The 18,751-nt window shown below is 39.4% G+C and overlaps 1 protein-coding gene across 2 annotated transcripts in view; it reads right to left on the bottom strand.

The window, feature by feature from the left end:
* Nucleotides 1-18,751, bottom strand: part of MICU2 (mitochondrial calcium uptake 2) — a 119,314-nt gene that overhangs the window by 58,860 nt on the left and 41,703 nt on the right. For both annotated transcript variants that reach the window (XM_061628562.1, XM_061628561.1), the window contains exon 2: nt 2,366-2,513. In XM_061628562.1, coding sequence (XP_061484546.1) covers nt 2,366-2,513 — 148 coding nt within the window. The remainder of the gene's footprint in view (nt 1-2,365; nt 2,514-18,751) is intronic.

The following is an 18,751-nucleotide window of genomic DNA, read 5'->3' as shown; positions in this document are numbered from 1 at the left end:
TGAGTGACACCTGAAAGAGCTGAGGTCTACTGGTGGTATCGCAGCCCACAGTCTGAGGAATGCTGGGCTAAGTGATTTTATGGATAGATTTTATGCTTTGAAAAAAGAATTAAATATTGGTTGGCCTAACAGATCTGAAGCCTTACAAGGGGAGAGGTAGGTGAAGTATGTTCAACTTTATGTCACAGCAGCAGGGACCCAAAATGACTTTGAACCCAAAAACATGAAGGAGCACATCTCTCTATACCATCCTGCCCTTTGGCCCATTGGGTGGCAACATGGGATACGGCCTTCTTGGAGTTTCATGAAACTCCCTTCCTTTGGAGGTGTTTATGACATTTCCACTAATGGGGTTCTGTCATACTCTTACCTTTTCACCCAGGTTGTTGGGGGATATTGAGCTGAGGTTGTTTGATGAGACCTACTGAAACTGAAATACAGTGTTTGCTGAAGAAATATAGCAGCTGCAATTGTTGTATTATCCACTTGGTTTTATTAAACGGTTTATCTATCTTTAGGATAGGTTTGTATTGTTTTAAAATGGGTATTGTAAACTGCCCTGTGATCCTGACAGATGGATTGTCTAGAAACCCAGTAAATAATAAATAAATAATATTGTGTCACACACTACTTTCATTGCAAACACAGGAAAATATCATAGGGAGATAATTAACTGTTCATTATTAAACACACTGGTTAATGTATTAATTATTTATATAATATTAAGCAAATTTCAAAATTAACAAACAGCCAACTAAAGAACACCAATTCTAGAATGAATGAGAACACACTTTTTGCAGAAGACAGAAGGGCTGTCTGGTAGAAGTCTGATTTAAAGATTTATTTAGTATTATTTATTTATTTATTGAATTTATATCCTGCCCTTCCTCCCAGAAGGAGCCCAAGGCAGCAAATAAAACATTAAAAACACTCTAAAATCTTAAAAACAGACTTTAAAATATATTTAAACAAAACACCTTTAAAAACATCTTTTTAAAAAGCTTTAAAAACATCTTAAAAGCAATTCCTGCACAGATGCAGACTGAGATTAAGTCTCTACTTAAAATTATTATTATTATTATTATTATTATTGTTGTTGTTGTTATTTATACCCCGCCTTTCGGCCAAAGGCCCTCCAGGCGGCTTACAAGAAAAATAAACACAGGTATAAAAATACAATAATATACAATATAAACAATACAATATACAAAAATTAAATTAAATGGAAACAACATTATCATTATCTGCACTGCCAGAAAAAGGAGGTGGTGTTAGTGGGGGAGCAGTTCTCGAGAGGCAGAAGGGCGACAGGCATTTATTACACCGAAGCTGTTCGCTGGTTCAGTATTGTCCTCCTCTCCATGTCCTCGGGCTCGCTCTGCTGCTGTTCCTTCAGCTTCTGCTGCTGCTGCTGCTGCTGCTGCTGGCAGTTTATGTCGGAGGGAAGCTGCGGGAGCTCCGGCTCGGGGATCTGAGCCGTGCCTGGAGCAGGAGGGGGAGAAGGACGTGGAGGCGGCAGCTGTTGTCAAGCAGGAGGCCCCGAGCCAGGAGGTCCCGCACAAGAGGCCCTGCGCCGGGCTGTTGTTGAGCAGGAGACCTCCACGCAGGGAGACCCCGTGCAGGAAGCCCCGCACCGGGCTGTTGTTGAAGAAGAGGCGGCAAGAACCTGGGTTCTTCTGATGTTCCAGTTGTTGCTGCCGGTCAAACAGTTGTATTACATTTCCTTGTCAGTTGCTTAATCCCTTCTGTCGCTGAGGAACTCCTGTATCAGCACATAGTCTCAGGATACCATGGTACCCATCATAATCCTAGCCCACAGTCTTGTTGAAACAGGAAGGTCTTCAGTAGGCTCCAAAAAGATAACAGAGGTGGTGCCTGTCTAATGTTTAAGAGTAAGGAATTCCAAAGTGTTGGTGCCACAACACTAAAGGTCTGCTTCCTATGTTGAGTAGAACAAACTTCCTGATAAGATGGTATCTGCAGGAGGCCCTCACCTGCAGAGCGCAGTGATCAACTGGGTATGTAAGGGGTAAGATATATTTCAGGTATCAGATAAAGAACCCTAGGAAGGGAGAGCAGGAGGGGACTTGAAGTTGCCCATCAGCAGTTAGCACCTGGACTGCAGACTGAACAGGCACACAGGCCACCTGGTCACAGCCTTCCCCATAATGGTGAGATGTATTTATTTCTATTTAAATTATAGTCATTATATCTAAATTTGCACAAATACTTTTAAATTAGCACATGCAAACCCATGCTCTCTTCTAAGGCAATCTATGTGGCCACCCTAAACACATGTAATATATCGCAAAGTAACAGTCACTGAACAGCAGAGTTAAAATTAAAACAAAAAAAAGCAACTTACGTCCAGATTTGTCAAACATCACTGAATACAGGAAGTCCCTTGGTGTCATGTAATATTCGCCTTCATATTCCAAGGAAGCAAACTGCATAAAACGTTTCTTTCGAATTGAGAGCTTTTCTGCCATCTCTTCATCTACACTGTCTTCCTTCTAAAAGAGGACAGAGGGGAAAGGAATGGCACACTCAGTCAAACAGAATCAATAGCCATGAGTTAACCAACTAATTTTGAAGTTCCTTTCTCAAACAGCTTGCCTTCCAATTCAACAGCAAATCATTTTGAACTGAGGAGATTTTCCAAAGCAATTTATGAGATTTTTGAGCTGTGATAGGAAATGGCCTCTTAACAGTTTATAAAGGACTGGAGAGAAGCAAATGAACCTGAGGTACACTTCCAAGATCATTTTTACACACCCGCAAGATCCTTGTATGATTTTATTATTTCTATACACCACTTTGAAATGTTTAGGAGGTATCCAATGAAGTAGTTCTATTAGCTCAAAGGTTTCTGGATGCTCAATGGAACCTCACTTCTCCCTCATCTCCCCGTGCACCCCCTAAATCTGTTCTGGGTTTCCCCCAAAACCTCTAGAACATATTTGGGGAGGGCATATGGGGTGTAAGAGGTGAAGGAGGAGAAGTTCCATTATGCAAATAGAAATCCTTGCACTAACAGAACGGCTTCATTGGATACCACCCAGAAAACAAAGTAATATATAAATGTTTAATTAAAATAAATAAGTTTAGATTATTTGTAGCAGTGGACAAATCACTCCAATGGTATCAAGAAAACTGGCATAAGCCAAAGAGAGACAGCAGCTAACTTTGTACTGTTTTCAATGGTTTTTAATGTTTCATTGTTTACATATTGTTGTATACCCATCCTGATATTTTATGAGGTGGCAGTATATAAGTACTTTTATAGATGAAATAAACTTAAATCAAACAAGCATTACATGGCCACATCAGAAAGCTTAATTTTCTGAAATGCTTCCAAACTGTAACATGTGGTTTTCAAGGATTATGCCATAGATATAAATCACCCTTGTTTCATTCAGGTGGTGCTGTGCCAGTGTCCCCTTAGATGGTGGTGGAAAAGGACAAAAAAAAGAGAGAGTTGTCTAGACTTGATCAACCTCATGGGCAATTGCTAAAAGTTTTAACAAAAGGAGTAGAGAACCACTAGGTGAGAAAGATGTTCGAACTGACTTTAAACAAGGAGTTGCCAACCTTCTGGGAGCCATGTGGACATTTGTGAACTGGAACAAATTGTCATGGGCAACACACACGCACGCACACACACACGGCAACCTCTATATTGGCTACAACAGAATGTTTCTTAGAAGCCTATGTTCCCTGGAATGGGAGGAGACCCTGCGGGAGCACAGGAAGCCCTCTGTGGGCACATGTGCACTCGCAGGTGCCACTTTGGCAACACCTGCTTTAAACAAAGAACTGGCAGATCTAAACTTACACTTGCACTCTTATCTGCGCTGTTTTCACCCTGTTCTTCATCCCTGTCTGTCATCATAATAACCATCATTCTTCTTGCTTGTAAAGTGTGAGTCTTACATGAGGACATTCTGGGTGCCAAAATAGAGATAGGGACACGGCTGGATGACATTCCAGCTTTTAAATAAAAGCCTTTGGCTTCTCTCTCTCCAGCAAAGAGCACCAGGTACACTCAAGTCCTCACCCCACTCCACTAGGCTATAAGCCTCCTCACCCGGAATAGATTTCTGCCTGCTTCCCCTAACCGGGAGGAGAACAGGAGTTCTGAGAATGCACACCTGAACTGACAGACAAATTCTATACATTCCTGGTCAATTGATCCTTAAGCTGTAAGAAATGGCCCTTTAGCAGTTCAAAGGACTGGAGAGAAACAGCTTGATCCTGAGGTGCACCTCCAAGAGCAATTTTACCCAAAAGATCCTTCAAACTTCATAGCAAAGTAAATTGGCTATGCACTCAAAATGCACACTGCGGAACAGTTAAAGCTTCTCTGCGCAGTACTACTTACAATTTAATGGACACTCAGATCCCCATTCACTTTTAATGCACATCCAGTATTTGCACCAAAATGCACATGTGGACGTGCATCGCATTTAGGCCTCCCACTTCTGGATCCGGGTATGTGCAGAAGGCTGCTTCTGACAACAGATCTTCTCCATTAGACTAGACAAGGGGGAGGGTAAAGACAGAAGGCAAAAGCAGGCAGGGGGAGTCTTCCTCTTTGTCCTGCCTTTACCTGAAAACGAAAAAGGACACATACAGGAAGTGGAAAGAAGGCCAGGCTACAAAGGAAGAGTACAGGCATGTATCATGGAATTGCAGGTATGGGGTGAGGAAGGCTAAAGCTGAGAATGAGCTGAGGGATGCTAAAAGCAACTAAAAAACTTTCTTCAGGTACGTCCATAGTAAAAGACAGAGAAAGAAAATGGTGGCACAGCTACTCATTGAGGATGGCAAAATGATAACAGATGACGAAGAAAAGGCAGAAGTGCTCAATTCCTACTTTGGCTCAGTCTTCTCCCAAAAAAGGGTCTATGCCCCTCCTGGGAAACATGAAGTAGAAGGGACAGGACTGGAACTTGAGATTGATAGACAAACGGTCAAGGAATACCTAATCACTTTGAACGAGTTCAGATTGGCAGGGCCCGATAAACTGCATCCTAGAGTATTGAAGGAACTGGCTGAAGAACTCTCAGAAACGCTGTCTATTATCTTTACGAAATCGTGGAGGACTGGTAAAGTGCTGGATGCCTGGAGAAGAGCTAATGTTGTCCCTATCTTCAAAAAGGGCAAAAAGGAGGAACCAGGTAACTTACAGACCAGTCAGCCTAACATCAATCCCTGGAAAAACTCTGGAACAGATTACAAAGCAGTCAATCTGTAAGCACCTTGAACACAATGCAGTAATTACTAGCAGCCAACATGGATTTATGAAGAACAAATCCTGCCAAACTAATCTTATCTCGTGTTTTGATCGGGTAACCTCCCTTGTAGACTGTGGGAATGCTGTGGGCAAAATATATTTCGACTTCAGCAAAGCTTTTGACAAAGTGCCCCATGATATTCTGATTAGCAAGCTACCTAAATGTGGGTTGGATGGAATAACTATCAGGTGGATCCACAGTTGGCTCCAGAATCATACTCAAAGAGTGCTTATCAATGGTTCCTTACTCAAACTGGGCGGAAGTAATGAGTGGGGTACCAGAGGGCTTAGTCCTGGGCCCAGTGCTCTTCAACATTTTTATTAACGACTTGGATGAGGAGGTACGGAGCATGCTTATCAAATTTGCAGATGATACAAAATTGGGGGGCACAGCTAATACTGTGGAAGACAGAAGCAAAATTCAAAGGGACCTTGATAGGCTGGAGCACTGCGCTGAAAACAACAGAATGAAATTCAACAGGGATAAATGCAAAGTTCTACACCTAGGAAAAAGAAACCAAATGCACAGTTATAAGATGGGGCATACTTGGCTCAGCAATATGAAATGTGAGAAGGATCTTGGAATTGTCATTGATCACAAGCTGAATATGAGCCGACAGCGCAATATGGCTGCAAAAAAGGAAAATGCTATATTAGGCTGCATTAACAGAAGTTTGGTTCCAAATCACGTGAAGTATTAGTTCCCCTCTACTCAGCACTGGTTAGCCCTTATCTTGAGTACTGCATCCAGTTCTGGTCTCCGCACTTCAAGAAGGATGCAGACAAACTGGAACGGGTTCAGAGAGGGCAACAAGGATGATCAGGGGACTGGAAACAAAGCCCTATGAGGAGAGACCGAAAGAACTGGGCATGTTTAGCCAGGAGAAAAGACTGAGGGAAGATATGATAGCACTCTTCAACTACATGAAAGGTTGTTACATAGAGGAGGGCCAGGATCTCTTCTCGATTGTCCCAGACTGCAGGACACGGAATAATGGGCTCAAGTTGCAGGAAGCCAGATTTTGACTGGACATCAGGAAAAACTTCCTAACTGTTAGAGCCATACAACAATGGAACCAATTACCTAGAGAGGTAGTGGGCTCTGCGACACTGGAGGCATTCAAGAGGCAGCTGGACAGCCATCTGTCTGGAATGCTTTGATTTGGATTCCTGCACTTAGCAGGGGGTTGGACTTCATGGCCTTATAGGCCCCTTCCAACTCTACTATTCTATGATTCTATGACATCATCTATGAATTGCATGCAGGCTGAAGAGCTTTTAAATCTTTTGGCTATTGGTATGGATATCAAGACACCATAACCCATGAAGAGTTATTGCATTTCACTTTGTCACAAGGCATTTATAGCAGACATTAATGACACTGTTTTGGATTGTATAAAGCAAAATTCTTGTAAACTGCTGGTTGTCTTTGATGAGGAATGTGGTAATAAAAGCTAAAGGGAAAAAATGGAAATAACTTATTTTTTTTCCACTGCTGCTGGACATATCTTCTACCCTTTCATATTTTTTTGAAAGTGATAAACTATTACTGATCTTTCAGAAGTTTTACTAAGATGCTTAAGTGCTTACTTAAGGTAGCAGTGAAACAAAATCTTAGAACTTAGAATAGGTCCAAAGTGCTCCAAATGTTCCAAACGTACATTTTATGTTAGACATCTTACACATTTTTAATAAGCCAATTTTGTATAACAATTATAAACTCTGGGATAATGCACCTATTCAGGAGTGGAAAAAAATATTTGTAACTGAACATTCATTTGGACTAAGAAAATTAGAGTACATGTGTGCCTGGGAATGCTGATTAGATTAGTGTGCTGTGGGAGTGTCATTAAATATGGTCTCAGGTGAAGGAAGTAGAATTATTTGGATTTATATAGAATATCTGTATGGTTTTGCCAGTCAATCAACTTGATTTCAATATAAAGCAACAAAATAATGCGAAAAACACTGTCAGGGATTTTTTATTCTTCTCCTGAGTTATCTCCAAGATTAATAGGAATCACATTTTTTTATTTCCAAAACACACTTGCTCTTTTACTGACTGCAGTTGTCATGTAATTCTGTTTAGCTGGAAATGCAAGGTATTAAAGTTCATTTCTATGTTTACATCTTATAAAGTTTATTCCAACCACCATGTGACACCTTCTTGAGTGGAGATCGGAACCACACAAATGTATCAGCAGTCTACCCACGATAATATGTCACTTAATTACTAAAACCAAAATAGTATTACTTCATTTTTCTTTATTGTTTATCAAATCATTAAACAAGACATTTATTATCAATGAATATCTGAAATGGGCCAATGTAAAAAAACAGATGGAAGCATAAGCAGCATAATTGGCTTGCTACTTTGCTGAAGGCCTGGAGATTAATTATGGGCAAACTAATTTTATTTTATTTGTTTATAAAGTTTATATCCCACCCTTCCTTCCAAAAGGAACCCTTTATCAGCATTGGGTAAGACTAAGAAATCCAATGGATTCCTTACGTCTTGCTTTTAGGGAACAAATAGGTCAGTGTTCATTATCTTTAATCGAACAGAAATTACACACTGAAAATAACTCAACTGCTTACTTATGTCCAGCATGTGGTCAGTCACTGTAGAGGCTGCTCTTAGTGGCCTGTCTTGGCTTTTAAAATAAATTGCCCATATTGGCTTTTATTCAATGTATCCACAGGAACGCAATACTCAATGCAACAGCAATACAGTAAACCCTGAACTAAGCACCCTACTTTCCTACTCTAAATGCAACATTGATGCCAATGCTCCCAGTGTCAGTGTTAATAGCCAATTACAATGGCAAATAGACAAAAGCTAAAAAGCATTCAGAGTTAATATCACGTTAATTCATAAAAGCCCATCCATTTATTATAAAAGCAGATTTACTTAAAAGACTGGTAGCAAAAAAGGTCTTTTAAAAAACACTGCCATAAAGGATAATTAAGACTCAGTATCAACCAATTTTAATATACTTGGGCGGGAAATATTAGACTACAGTGAAATGTGTTCAGTTAATGTTAAGGGTAGAATTTCAGCTAAAGACTTGGGTTGTTTTATTGTGTCTAGATAAAGCAAGGGCGTTCCCACATATCAGATGTTCCACAGTAGCAAGGCACCAACTGAATTAATGAAGGATGAGGTTTCAACCTTAACTCTGGATGTAGCCGCTTTTGTGGTTTTATTTTAGACATCCAGTGTTAACTGGGAATGTTAATGGCAGATCTCTAATAGTTAATGGTGCGTTAGGCTTGAATGACTTCAAAGAAGTCTCCAGTGACGCACGTGTCTTCCCTTCCATTGACATGGCAACTGATCAGCTGCAAGGAAGCTATTTATGTCTGAGCATTATTTGAACACACACGATCTGAGGCTTGCACAGTAACATCCTTCAAGGCAGCCGTTTTCTCTATAGTTTTTTTAAATTTGAGCTATAAATCTTCTCAGGCTAATTGATTTTATTTGAAAAAAGACAATGGCTTTCCTCATTTTGGTCTGCGTAGGAAATCTGGCCTGAGGCAGCTATAGCAGCATACACACAATATGCTTTCCCAACTCTCCACAATCTCTGCTAAACTTATAACATTAATCTCAGGGGAGAACAATGGATCTTAATCATGGGCCATTTAGCTCTAGCAATGGAACAGAATAAAAAAGATTTAAACATTTGTTCTTCAGTTCTTAACATGTACCATAAATAATGTGCTAAACACCTCGTTAGTTATTAATGACATGACGTTCATGAGGAGTTACAGGAAATAAGTTTCAAACATATATTTGGATCCAATTTATAATCCAGCTTAAATACTTGCTGTTTGTTTTAATTTTCTCTCTACCATTTTCCTGCTCTTTGTAGAGCTGTTTCCTTGTCCCTATTTTTATGATTTAATTCCTGCCACACTCTCCCCCCCCTGCCTGGCTGCTGCCCAAAAGCCAATGCTGATAATACACCACACACATTTATTTGGGAATGTACCTTTCCTCTCCCAATTTCTGAAAAACAAATTTGTAGACAGACAATTGCCATGTAAGGGTTCTTTTCTCTCTGACTTCTCAGTCTGTTCCAGTCAAAGTTCGGTGTTCCCCTTGCTAAAAAAAAATGATATAAACTCCTTTTAAAAAAAAATATGTTAAAAAGTCCACTGCATATATCACGAGTTTTGCACAGGACTTTGCAGGTTCTGCTGATTGGACATAATATAGGACATCAGGGGTTATGCCAGGTGGGCATGGCTTGGCTAAAATGGCATTGTGGGCCAAATATAGAAGGGTCTATTTGGTGAGTTATACAACACTTCATTGGAGGAAGGGGAGGTACCATCTGCCTTGAAGGAGGTGGTGCTGCATCCCCTTCTTAAGGGGACGTCCCTGGTGTTAAATAACTATCTCCCAGTGGCAAAAATCCCCTTTTGGGGCAAGTTGTTTGAAAAGGTGGTAGTATCCAGCTTCAGGCATGCTTTGATGAGACAGAATATTTGATGCATTTCAATCTGGCTTCAGGCATGGCCTTGATCACCGTAGTTGATTACATTTATCGGCAGAGAGATGGGGGAGTGCAGCTTTGCTCACTCTCCAAGACATCTCAGCGGCTTTTGATATCACTGAACATGGTATCCTTCTGGAGTGGCTCAGGGAGGAGGGGCTCCTCTTTTTGCTCCACTGGTAGGGGAGGACTGCTAGGTGGTGACAAAGGATCAGGCCTTTTATGTAATGGCACCCGAACTATGGAATTCTTTCTACTTGGTAGCATGGAGAACTCCTAGTTTAATGTGATTCTGATGCCAGGTTAAAACATCTCTTCCTGGGCATTTTATGTATATAAATTCAGGCAAATTCAACCCAATTAAAGCTCTTAGGATGTAGGTGAACTGTTACTTCTGTTTGTGATGTTTTTATAATCACTGAATAATTTTAGCAATATTTTATTATCATTTTTGAATATCTTCTTTTATATTATTTTGGAAACCACTCCACAGTTTTTATGAAACGAAGGTCTAAAAGTTCTATTAATAAAAACAAACAAACAAACAAACCAACAAAGAAGATCAGACCAAGACCAATTGTCCATCAGTGGTAAGGATTTCAATTTGGATTTTTAACTGATGTTGGAAAGTACTGCACTCCCTCTGAAAAAACAAGTATGCAACATTGGGGTGTTCTTGGAACATGACCTTAGACCTGGATTTTTAGGCCTCAGTGGCCATGAACACTTCTGCATAATTTAGTGTGCCAGATGCGTTCTTTTTTGGAACTTTCCAATCTATCTGTGGCTATCTATGCCTTCTTTATCTTTCATCTTGAGTACTGGAGGGGAACAGCTATAGCTCAGTGATAGAGCATCTGTCTTGCATGGAGAAGGTACCAGGTTCAATCCCCAGCATCTACAGGAAGGGCAGGGAGAGAGAGATCCCTGCCTGAAACCCTGGAGAGCTGCTGCCAGTCAGTGTGGACAATACTGAACTAGATGGTACATTGGTCTGACTCAGAATGAGGCAGCTTCCTATGTTCCTATGTGGTTCTTCAGCAACAGCAATTCTGAGGCATATCAAGGTACAATCCAAACACATAATAGCCATCTTATAGGTGGGACTATCATGTTATAGTTAATTAAAACAGAATATGAATCAAGGTGAAGATGAGGGGGGAAGTTACAGAACAGGCAGGACCTTTATTTCTTGATTTTGGGGAAGGGCCATAGCTCAGCAGTATTTTATTTATTTATTTATTATTTTATTTATATCCCTCCCTTCCTCCCAGCAGGAGCCCAGAGCGGCAAACAAAAGCACTAAAAACACTTTAAAACATCATAAAAACAGATTTTGTAAGTTCAGGTCTGTGGCTTCCTTTATGGAATCAATCCATCTCTTGTTTGGCCTTCCTCTTTTTCTACTCCCTTCTGTTTTTCCCAGCATTATTGTCTTTTCTAGTAAATCATATCTCTCTGTATACAAACACACAGAGCACTGATTCGACACTGGCCATAAGATTTGACTTCTACCTGTAGCCATTCTGTTTTAGAACTGCTCTGTGTCTTTCTAATTTGATTAATTAATTAATTCTGTCAAAAATGAAGCAGTGCTTCACTACAATGGGGAATTAAAAAATGCTATAACTTGTTTTCCTTTTCACAGAAGTAGAATGAATTTGTAAGGAGCCCCTCCAGATTGGATTGGCACTGCCAAATTGTAAGCAGATATAACTAGGGTTCTTTTTAGTGCAGGGCACCATTCAAGTTTGATTTTTTAAACCAGGAAAAAGTCTATATGTTTTCCATTTTCTGCCACAACTGGTTACAATTTTTAGGCTTAGTCACCCCTTCTAAGGGGTGCCTGCCAAAGTCCACAGTGATAGCTGCTCTGGTTCTCCCACAAGGGTAGCCTTTACCATTTTGGGGTGAGCACAATAGGAATCATGGGGGGGAGGTGGGGGGGAAGAGCATGGATCCCCAGGAAAGAATGGGGTGGGGAAAATGTACCCCACACAAATTTTTGAGGATACATACTGAGAGAGAGAGAGAGAGAGAGAGAGAGAGAGATCACTCCACTGATATCATACACAGCAGCTGAGCAGCAGTTTGGTTCTGAGAAAATATGACATCTAGGGACACTAGAGGAGCATCATGAGGAAATGTTGTAACAGTAAGCACACCAAATCTTAATAAGACATGATATAAAAATGTGTCAATTATACAGATTCCAGAATTGTGCACAGACATACCTCACTACAAGAGCCAGGGTGAGTTTTCTGTGGTAGGGCAAGTTCTATTCCCTACTTTCCCTCTGACATGTGATGGCTCTGGAATCAGCATGGATTTCCCCCCCACTGTTCCAGTACTTGGGAATTTTTAAAAAAAATCACCCAGCATGCTAAAGTCACCCAGCATGTTTATACAGCGGAATGTTTATTTGGTATGTTTTGTTTTTAAAGGCAATATGCTCCCTGAAAAAAATAATCTGTGAGGTGGGGCTTGAAGATTATCGCAAGGGTCAACCCATCACAGCATTCTCAGAGTTGTCTTTTGCTGGAAACAGGAATAACTAGTTGCTCCTGAGCTCAATTCGATTTGCAAGTGTGCACATCTTTCCAAAAGGAGAAAGTATGGATCGTCAACAGGCTTGCTGCTCAAGTTATGTACATATGTATATTAAGTAATATAGTTTTAGAAGCAGGCTAATTCTCAAGAAGAAATATTTATTTCTACATTGATATCCTGCCTTTCTATAATATTTCTTATTTAAAGTGGCTTAGCAAAATAAAAATGAACAGTTTTCTTCTGCAAAGAAGCTAAATCTATCTTCTGTGTTTAAAGAGACAATATTTATAACACTTTAATTGGATGCTTTCTGCATATTTTCAGAGCCCTTATCAGAAAGCAGGGCTGTGGAGTCGGTATGTCAAACCTTCGACTCCGACTCCTCTATTTTTCTACTGTCCGACTCTGACTCTTTCATAAATGGTAAATGTATATTAATTTTTCTACTGTCTGACTCCTTCATAAATGGCAAACATATATTAATGTACATTTCTACTGACTCCGACCACCCAAAATTGCTTCCGGCTCCGACCAAAATTGAGTCCGACTCTGACTCCACAGCCCTGTCAGTAAGCATGAAATTTGCAAGCAGCAGAATTAACATTTGCACATACAAAATGTGCAAATTTTAAACAGCGCCTAAAAACACAAAGCCCTTCACAAAGAAATAACCTCAGATTTCCATACCAGGTTACACAAGACATATTAGTATTCAAAGCACAAATAATATTTAAAAGCAAATTTTAAACTAGATTTTTTTGCTCTAACCAAGATTTCCTCTTAATGCGATACTAAACCATGCTTGAAAGAGGGTGAATAAAAATCAGCACTTAAAAAAAATCAGAAATTTTAATTTAAAAGATTTTTTAATTTTTTTAAAAAATTAATAAAATAGTAAATTTCTCTCTTATTCAATGAAATTGTATTACAGACACGCTAAACCTATACTTAAACTGTAAATCGGCTGCCTTCAAGTTGATCCCGAGTTATGGTGACCCTACGAACAAGGTTTTCATGGTAAGCGGTATTCAGAGGGGGTTTACCATTGCCTTCCTCAGGTTGTGAGGCAGTGACTGGCCCAAGGTCACCCAGTGAGCTTCATGGCTGTGTGGGGATTCGAACCCTGGTCTCTCAGATTGTAGTCCAACACTCTGAATTAATTGACTTGAAGGTATATAACAACTACATATTTCACTCACACATTGAGTCACCTATCAATCAAACATGGGCATTCATTTGTTTTTTATCCCATGAAAATGGTTCTGTCCATGAAAATGGCTCTGCCCAGCCTAACTACAAACTCCCTGTAAGTTCTGGACTTTCAGCTTCTGTTTCTCTGACTAAATTTATATGAGTAAAGACACAGTCTGGTTGGGGATGCGATTGTTGTTGTTCTGAGATTATGTGGTGGTGGAGCTGAGCCACACAAGGCAAATGAATTAGGAAAGAGAGAATATAGCAAAGACAGCTGGAGACAGAGTAGAAAGGAACAGTGGAGATGACTGCGGGGGGGAGGAAAGCCATAGTATAGACATAGCTTCTAGTTCCTATATTCCTCCACACCTTTACTACAGAAGAACTGTCATGGCTTACGGGTGTAAGAGAGACCCTATTTGGGAATATTTTGAAGAAATTCCTTCCAAGGGCAAAAAAGCAAAAAAAAATTCCTGGGCAAAAAAGCAGGAATTGAAAAAGCAGGAAAACTCATATTTCTGTTTCAGTCTATGAATAAAAATGACAGTGGGAGTGGTGAAAGATAAAATCTAGTTGTAGACATTTTAAGGGCAATGTATGTTTAGTGTTGTAATGACTTGCCTGTTAAGAGTTAATAACATTTGGAAATTAAAAACAAGAGTTTAATGACAGCCATCAGTCCGCAACCCAGAAAACTGCACAATTTCAATGTTAAAACATTTATGTAACTTTTATGTAACATTTAAGATTTAGTTTAACAAAATAAAAGTACTACTGCCTTTGTGATTTAGTTCTTATCATTCCTAATGTTCAGCTGCTGCATCTGCAGCTTAACACAGGCAATAGTATGTACTATTTCCTAAATTAATAAAAATCAAGTTATCTAAACAATTACACAAAATGTACACTCCTTGTAAAATGCTATATTGAGTTGTAAATTAACATGTTTTAAGAAATCAAATTTGCACCATTGTTTAAGAAATATGTGAAAAAGTATAAGTGACAAATGTGATTTAAATCAAGGATTTCTTCTCTTCGTGGTTTAAATCAATCCACCCTGGTTTGAAATAAACAAAACAAAGTATTTAGATGGCATAGACAGGCAACTTTGTTGACTAAAATCTAGACAATTTTACACTCCAAAATATATATCTCAATTTTGTATACTAAAAGTGTCCTCACATTGACTAATCCAGATTATATATAGTATGTATCTAGGGAAAATTCAGTATATTTTCAGGGGATCGATCCCCTTTCCTCTGCTTCTCACATAGATATGTTTCAGTCAGGTTCTACATAAATCTATTGAAAAACTGATCTCTGTTTTGTTGCTGGTAAATTGTGGAAAGTGGACTAGGCATCAGTTTACCCAAGTATACAAACACATGAGTACAGTTAATTCAGCAGTGGCAAACAAGGATGACCACTCACAACCTTAGCACTCAACCAATGTCAAAATGTTCTATAACCTAGAAACTTGAAATCATATAGGCAAATTTATTCATTTATTTGCTGAATTTATCCTGTCCAAAACACCTCTCTCATCAGATGGCAATGACGTATAATAACCTTACAGTGTAATCAATATAAAAGGCAGGATAGCTAGTCAACGGATCTCTTTTTTTTTTTCAATTAATTTTTATTTAAATTTTCAAAACCAAAACAATACAAAAAGAAAAAACACAAATCAATAACTAATACAATAAAAAAGAAGAAAAAATAAAAATATTGACCTCCGATTTGTCGTAGTTCAGCTATAAATCTATAATATATAACAAGCCTGTCTCTAAATAGATTATAAAATCACCTTCCTCCAGCGGTTATCTTAGTTGGTTTCAAATCTCATTAGCATCATATCATTTTATTCTTCCACAAAAAGTCAAAGAGAAGTTTCCAATCCTTGAGATATATGACCATCAATTTTTTTTCTAGATAAACATGTCAATTAATCCAACTCATCAAGTCTACTAAGTCCAGTAATTTCAAATCGCTCTTCTTCCATTATCCATATTGGTTCCATCTTCCATCTTCCTTCTTTACGCACCTAATAATCTTGCTGTCATAGTCATATAATAAGAGTCTGATAGGAATTTCCTTTATCACAGATATTTTCTTGCCATCAATTCCGAACGTATCAGTGAAGTATTGTTGCAAAGCCGCATCTCTGTTCCTCTTTTTTACATGATACACTAGCACATCTCTTGAAGATTTTTCCATTGACACAAAACAGGGATTTATTCTGTTAACTTTCTCCATTTCAAGTTCCATCAAGTCCTTCCAGTCCAGGAATTTTTTTGAACCAATAATATCTTTATCTCCAATCTCTTCAATTCCTTCAGGGACAGCGCTGAGTTCCAAACCGTAATATTTGTCTCCAGGATCCATCACAGCCAGGAAATCCAAATCTTTTTCCATATCCATATTTAATCCAATCTCCATAGTTTGAACATTGGCTTTGATTTCTCTTTCATCCTTTTTTGGTTTTCCAGATCTATCTTTATTCTCCTTTCTCATAGATTCCTGGATTTCTTTCAGCTCCTATCTCATTTCGTCAAATTCAATTCTCCACGCTTGACAATCATTTCTCAGTTCTTGTTTTATTGACTTAATCCCATCCATTATTTTCTGAAACATGTCTAAAGATAAAGTCCCTTCTTGTACATCCATGATCTTCTTAATTGTCATTCTTAAAGTCAAAGGAACAAAACTCCTTCAATTTTCAATGTCCCAAGCAAAGAGCATTTTATTTCTTTATCCAGTTACAAAGGAGTTAATCTTTCAAACCAACTAGCGTCACACTCTAGACAGCCCTTATCTCTTATATGCCCAGAAGTGCAAAAACAGCTTTAGTTCACAGCGTCCAAATAACTAGTAGCAGAGAGAATGAGCAGATTCGTCAAAAAAAAGTAGATCAGAAAAAATAGTCCCAGACATATATTACACAAAAGTCTTATAAATCAAAAAGATTTCTCTTTTCTCTTCCAATCAGAAACCCCCCATCCGTTGTAATCTTTATAATGCTATTTTCCAAGTCAGCTTTTTGCAATAAGAAAAAAGATAGGTTATTATATTCTTCCCCCTTAGTTCCGTGAGTAAAAAAAAAAGGAAAGTTTTGGCTTACCCAGGTTTTCTTAATTGCTGTTCCTTTGACAAATCTCTTTAACTGTATAGATAAGAAAGTGATAAGCATAGACAGGAGAATGCTTGCCTGTTAGTCCGTGTTTCTTTAAAGAAAAAAAAAGGATCACTTTTACAGCTAAGCTAGCTAAAAATCCTCGCTCTGTCCGAGCTGCTGGGAGACCTTCTTTCACAGACAATTCTGACGAATTCCAGTCTCCAACAATCACAACAAAGCTATGTGGGAAATCTCACGTTACTTCCTTATCCAGAAGAAATTATCCCCAGTCAAAAAAGACCCTTCTGACTGGATTTAAGGCTGAAAAAGTTTCATCCAAGACAGGAGCCCGTCTCAGAGGCTGCACAGGTGGAGGGATCCTCCTGGGAAGTCCTCTAGTCAACGGATCTCAAAGCAACTCTTTCACCACTTTATACCCAGCAAGCTTTAAAAATCTGGACTTAACAGTAAGCGTAAGAAGCCCACAAAGGAAAATAAGATATTCTGAACACATTATGATTGTTCTCCACTATGAGGCAGTTGCAGAAGTCACATAGGAATGGATAGAAAGCAGTTTTGTAAATCTGCACTGTTAAGATTATTTGTTAAGGGTTGCCACTTGAGATGTGCTTTGTACCTAGTTTGGGGACATATCGTTTTCTTGCATATACTATATACCTACTCCCCTTCTGGAAGCCCCTGACAAAAGAGATGAGGCAAGTGGCTATGAAGAAAAGGGCCTTTTCAGTGGTAGAGGCCAGTTGTGAAATACCTCCCTACCTTCCAGACATTCATCTAGTACCTATGTTGTAGCCTTTTTATTTTCCCATGCTTTCCAGTTTCAAAAATACATACACAAACCAGTCAGTGGGTTGTATCCAATGCTCCACACACAGAATTCCGTTCGCTCAATATGACTTCCCCTTCCTGTGCTCGTCCTGAAAATCTGCTCTGGAGGGTCCTTCAATACTGGTGTGTGAGGGCTGCAGGGGACCGGAGGGTAAAATCCCATTGTGCAAATGGAAGTCTGCTGTGCTAGTGGAACAGCAGCGTTGGTTATGACCCAATTTATCTAGAGTATCTATAGTATACTGAAAATACATTTCTATTGCTAATGGAACATGAATGTTAAGAAACTGGCAAAAGGAAAAAATCACAAAAGGTCTAAATAAATAAAACTGCTTATCTAATACAGAATTCAGTACAATTTTGTAATAAAGGAAGAATGTAAGAAACAAGGAATGTTAGGTTTACTAATCTTATAACGTTCTAGTTAATAATTAAAATTATTGGTACTAGAGTAAGAGTCTAACAAAGTTCAAGAACCGCTACCCCCCATCCTGTCAAAGCTTTTTAAGAGTGATACAACAGTAATTTGTAATGGACTAGGGGGGCTCTGCCCCCCTGCTTATTCTGCTTGCCAACCCCCAGCTTGCCCCACTCACCACCCCCTTCCCTGCTCATCAACCCCCCAGGCAACCCCACTCCCTTCACCAACCTGCCTGCCTCACTCATCCCCTCTGCTCCTGCTGGTCTACACCACTGCTGCACCACGTCGCATCTGGCAAATACTGCCACCACACATCGCATCTAGGCTGCACACTGGACTCCCACCTGCCCACCGCCACCCCATGCTGCCATCCTCTCTGGAGAAACTCCACTGCCACAAAGGCCACCCACTGACTCCCCATCCAGGCTGCTGCCGCCACTGCCACATAGCTACCACACATAGGCCACCCACTCGTCAAGTCTGCAGCCTCCACCGCCTTGCCTGCTTACTGAGGTGGCCAGTGGCGGCCAGTGTAAGCAGCGTGCAGGGGAAGTGTTCATGCTGTAATTCATAGCACCACCTAACTGTGTGATGCTGCAAACTGCACAGGACACTTACATTTTTATGTATATAGAAATATCTTTGGTGCAGAATATTATTATAAAAATATTAATTTCCAAAGTAAGTAATCTGTTCTCTGTAGGAAAAAGTATATTGAGATATAAAACTTCTCTATGCATTCCAATTTATCCTGTGAACAAGCAGTGTTTTCTTTCTTGCATTCTTCTTGCAATTGGGAGATAGTCATCTATCTCAGATGA

This window comes from Rhineura floridana, chromosome 5 (assembly GCF_030035675.1).
Source record: "Rhineura floridana isolate rRhiFlo1 chromosome 5, rRhiFlo1.hap2, whole genome shotgun sequence".
NCBI lineage: Eukaryota > Metazoa > Chordata > Lepidosauria > Squamata > Rhineuridae > Rhineura > Rhineura floridana.
This window is presented reverse-complemented; position numbering and strand designations above follow the sequence as displayed.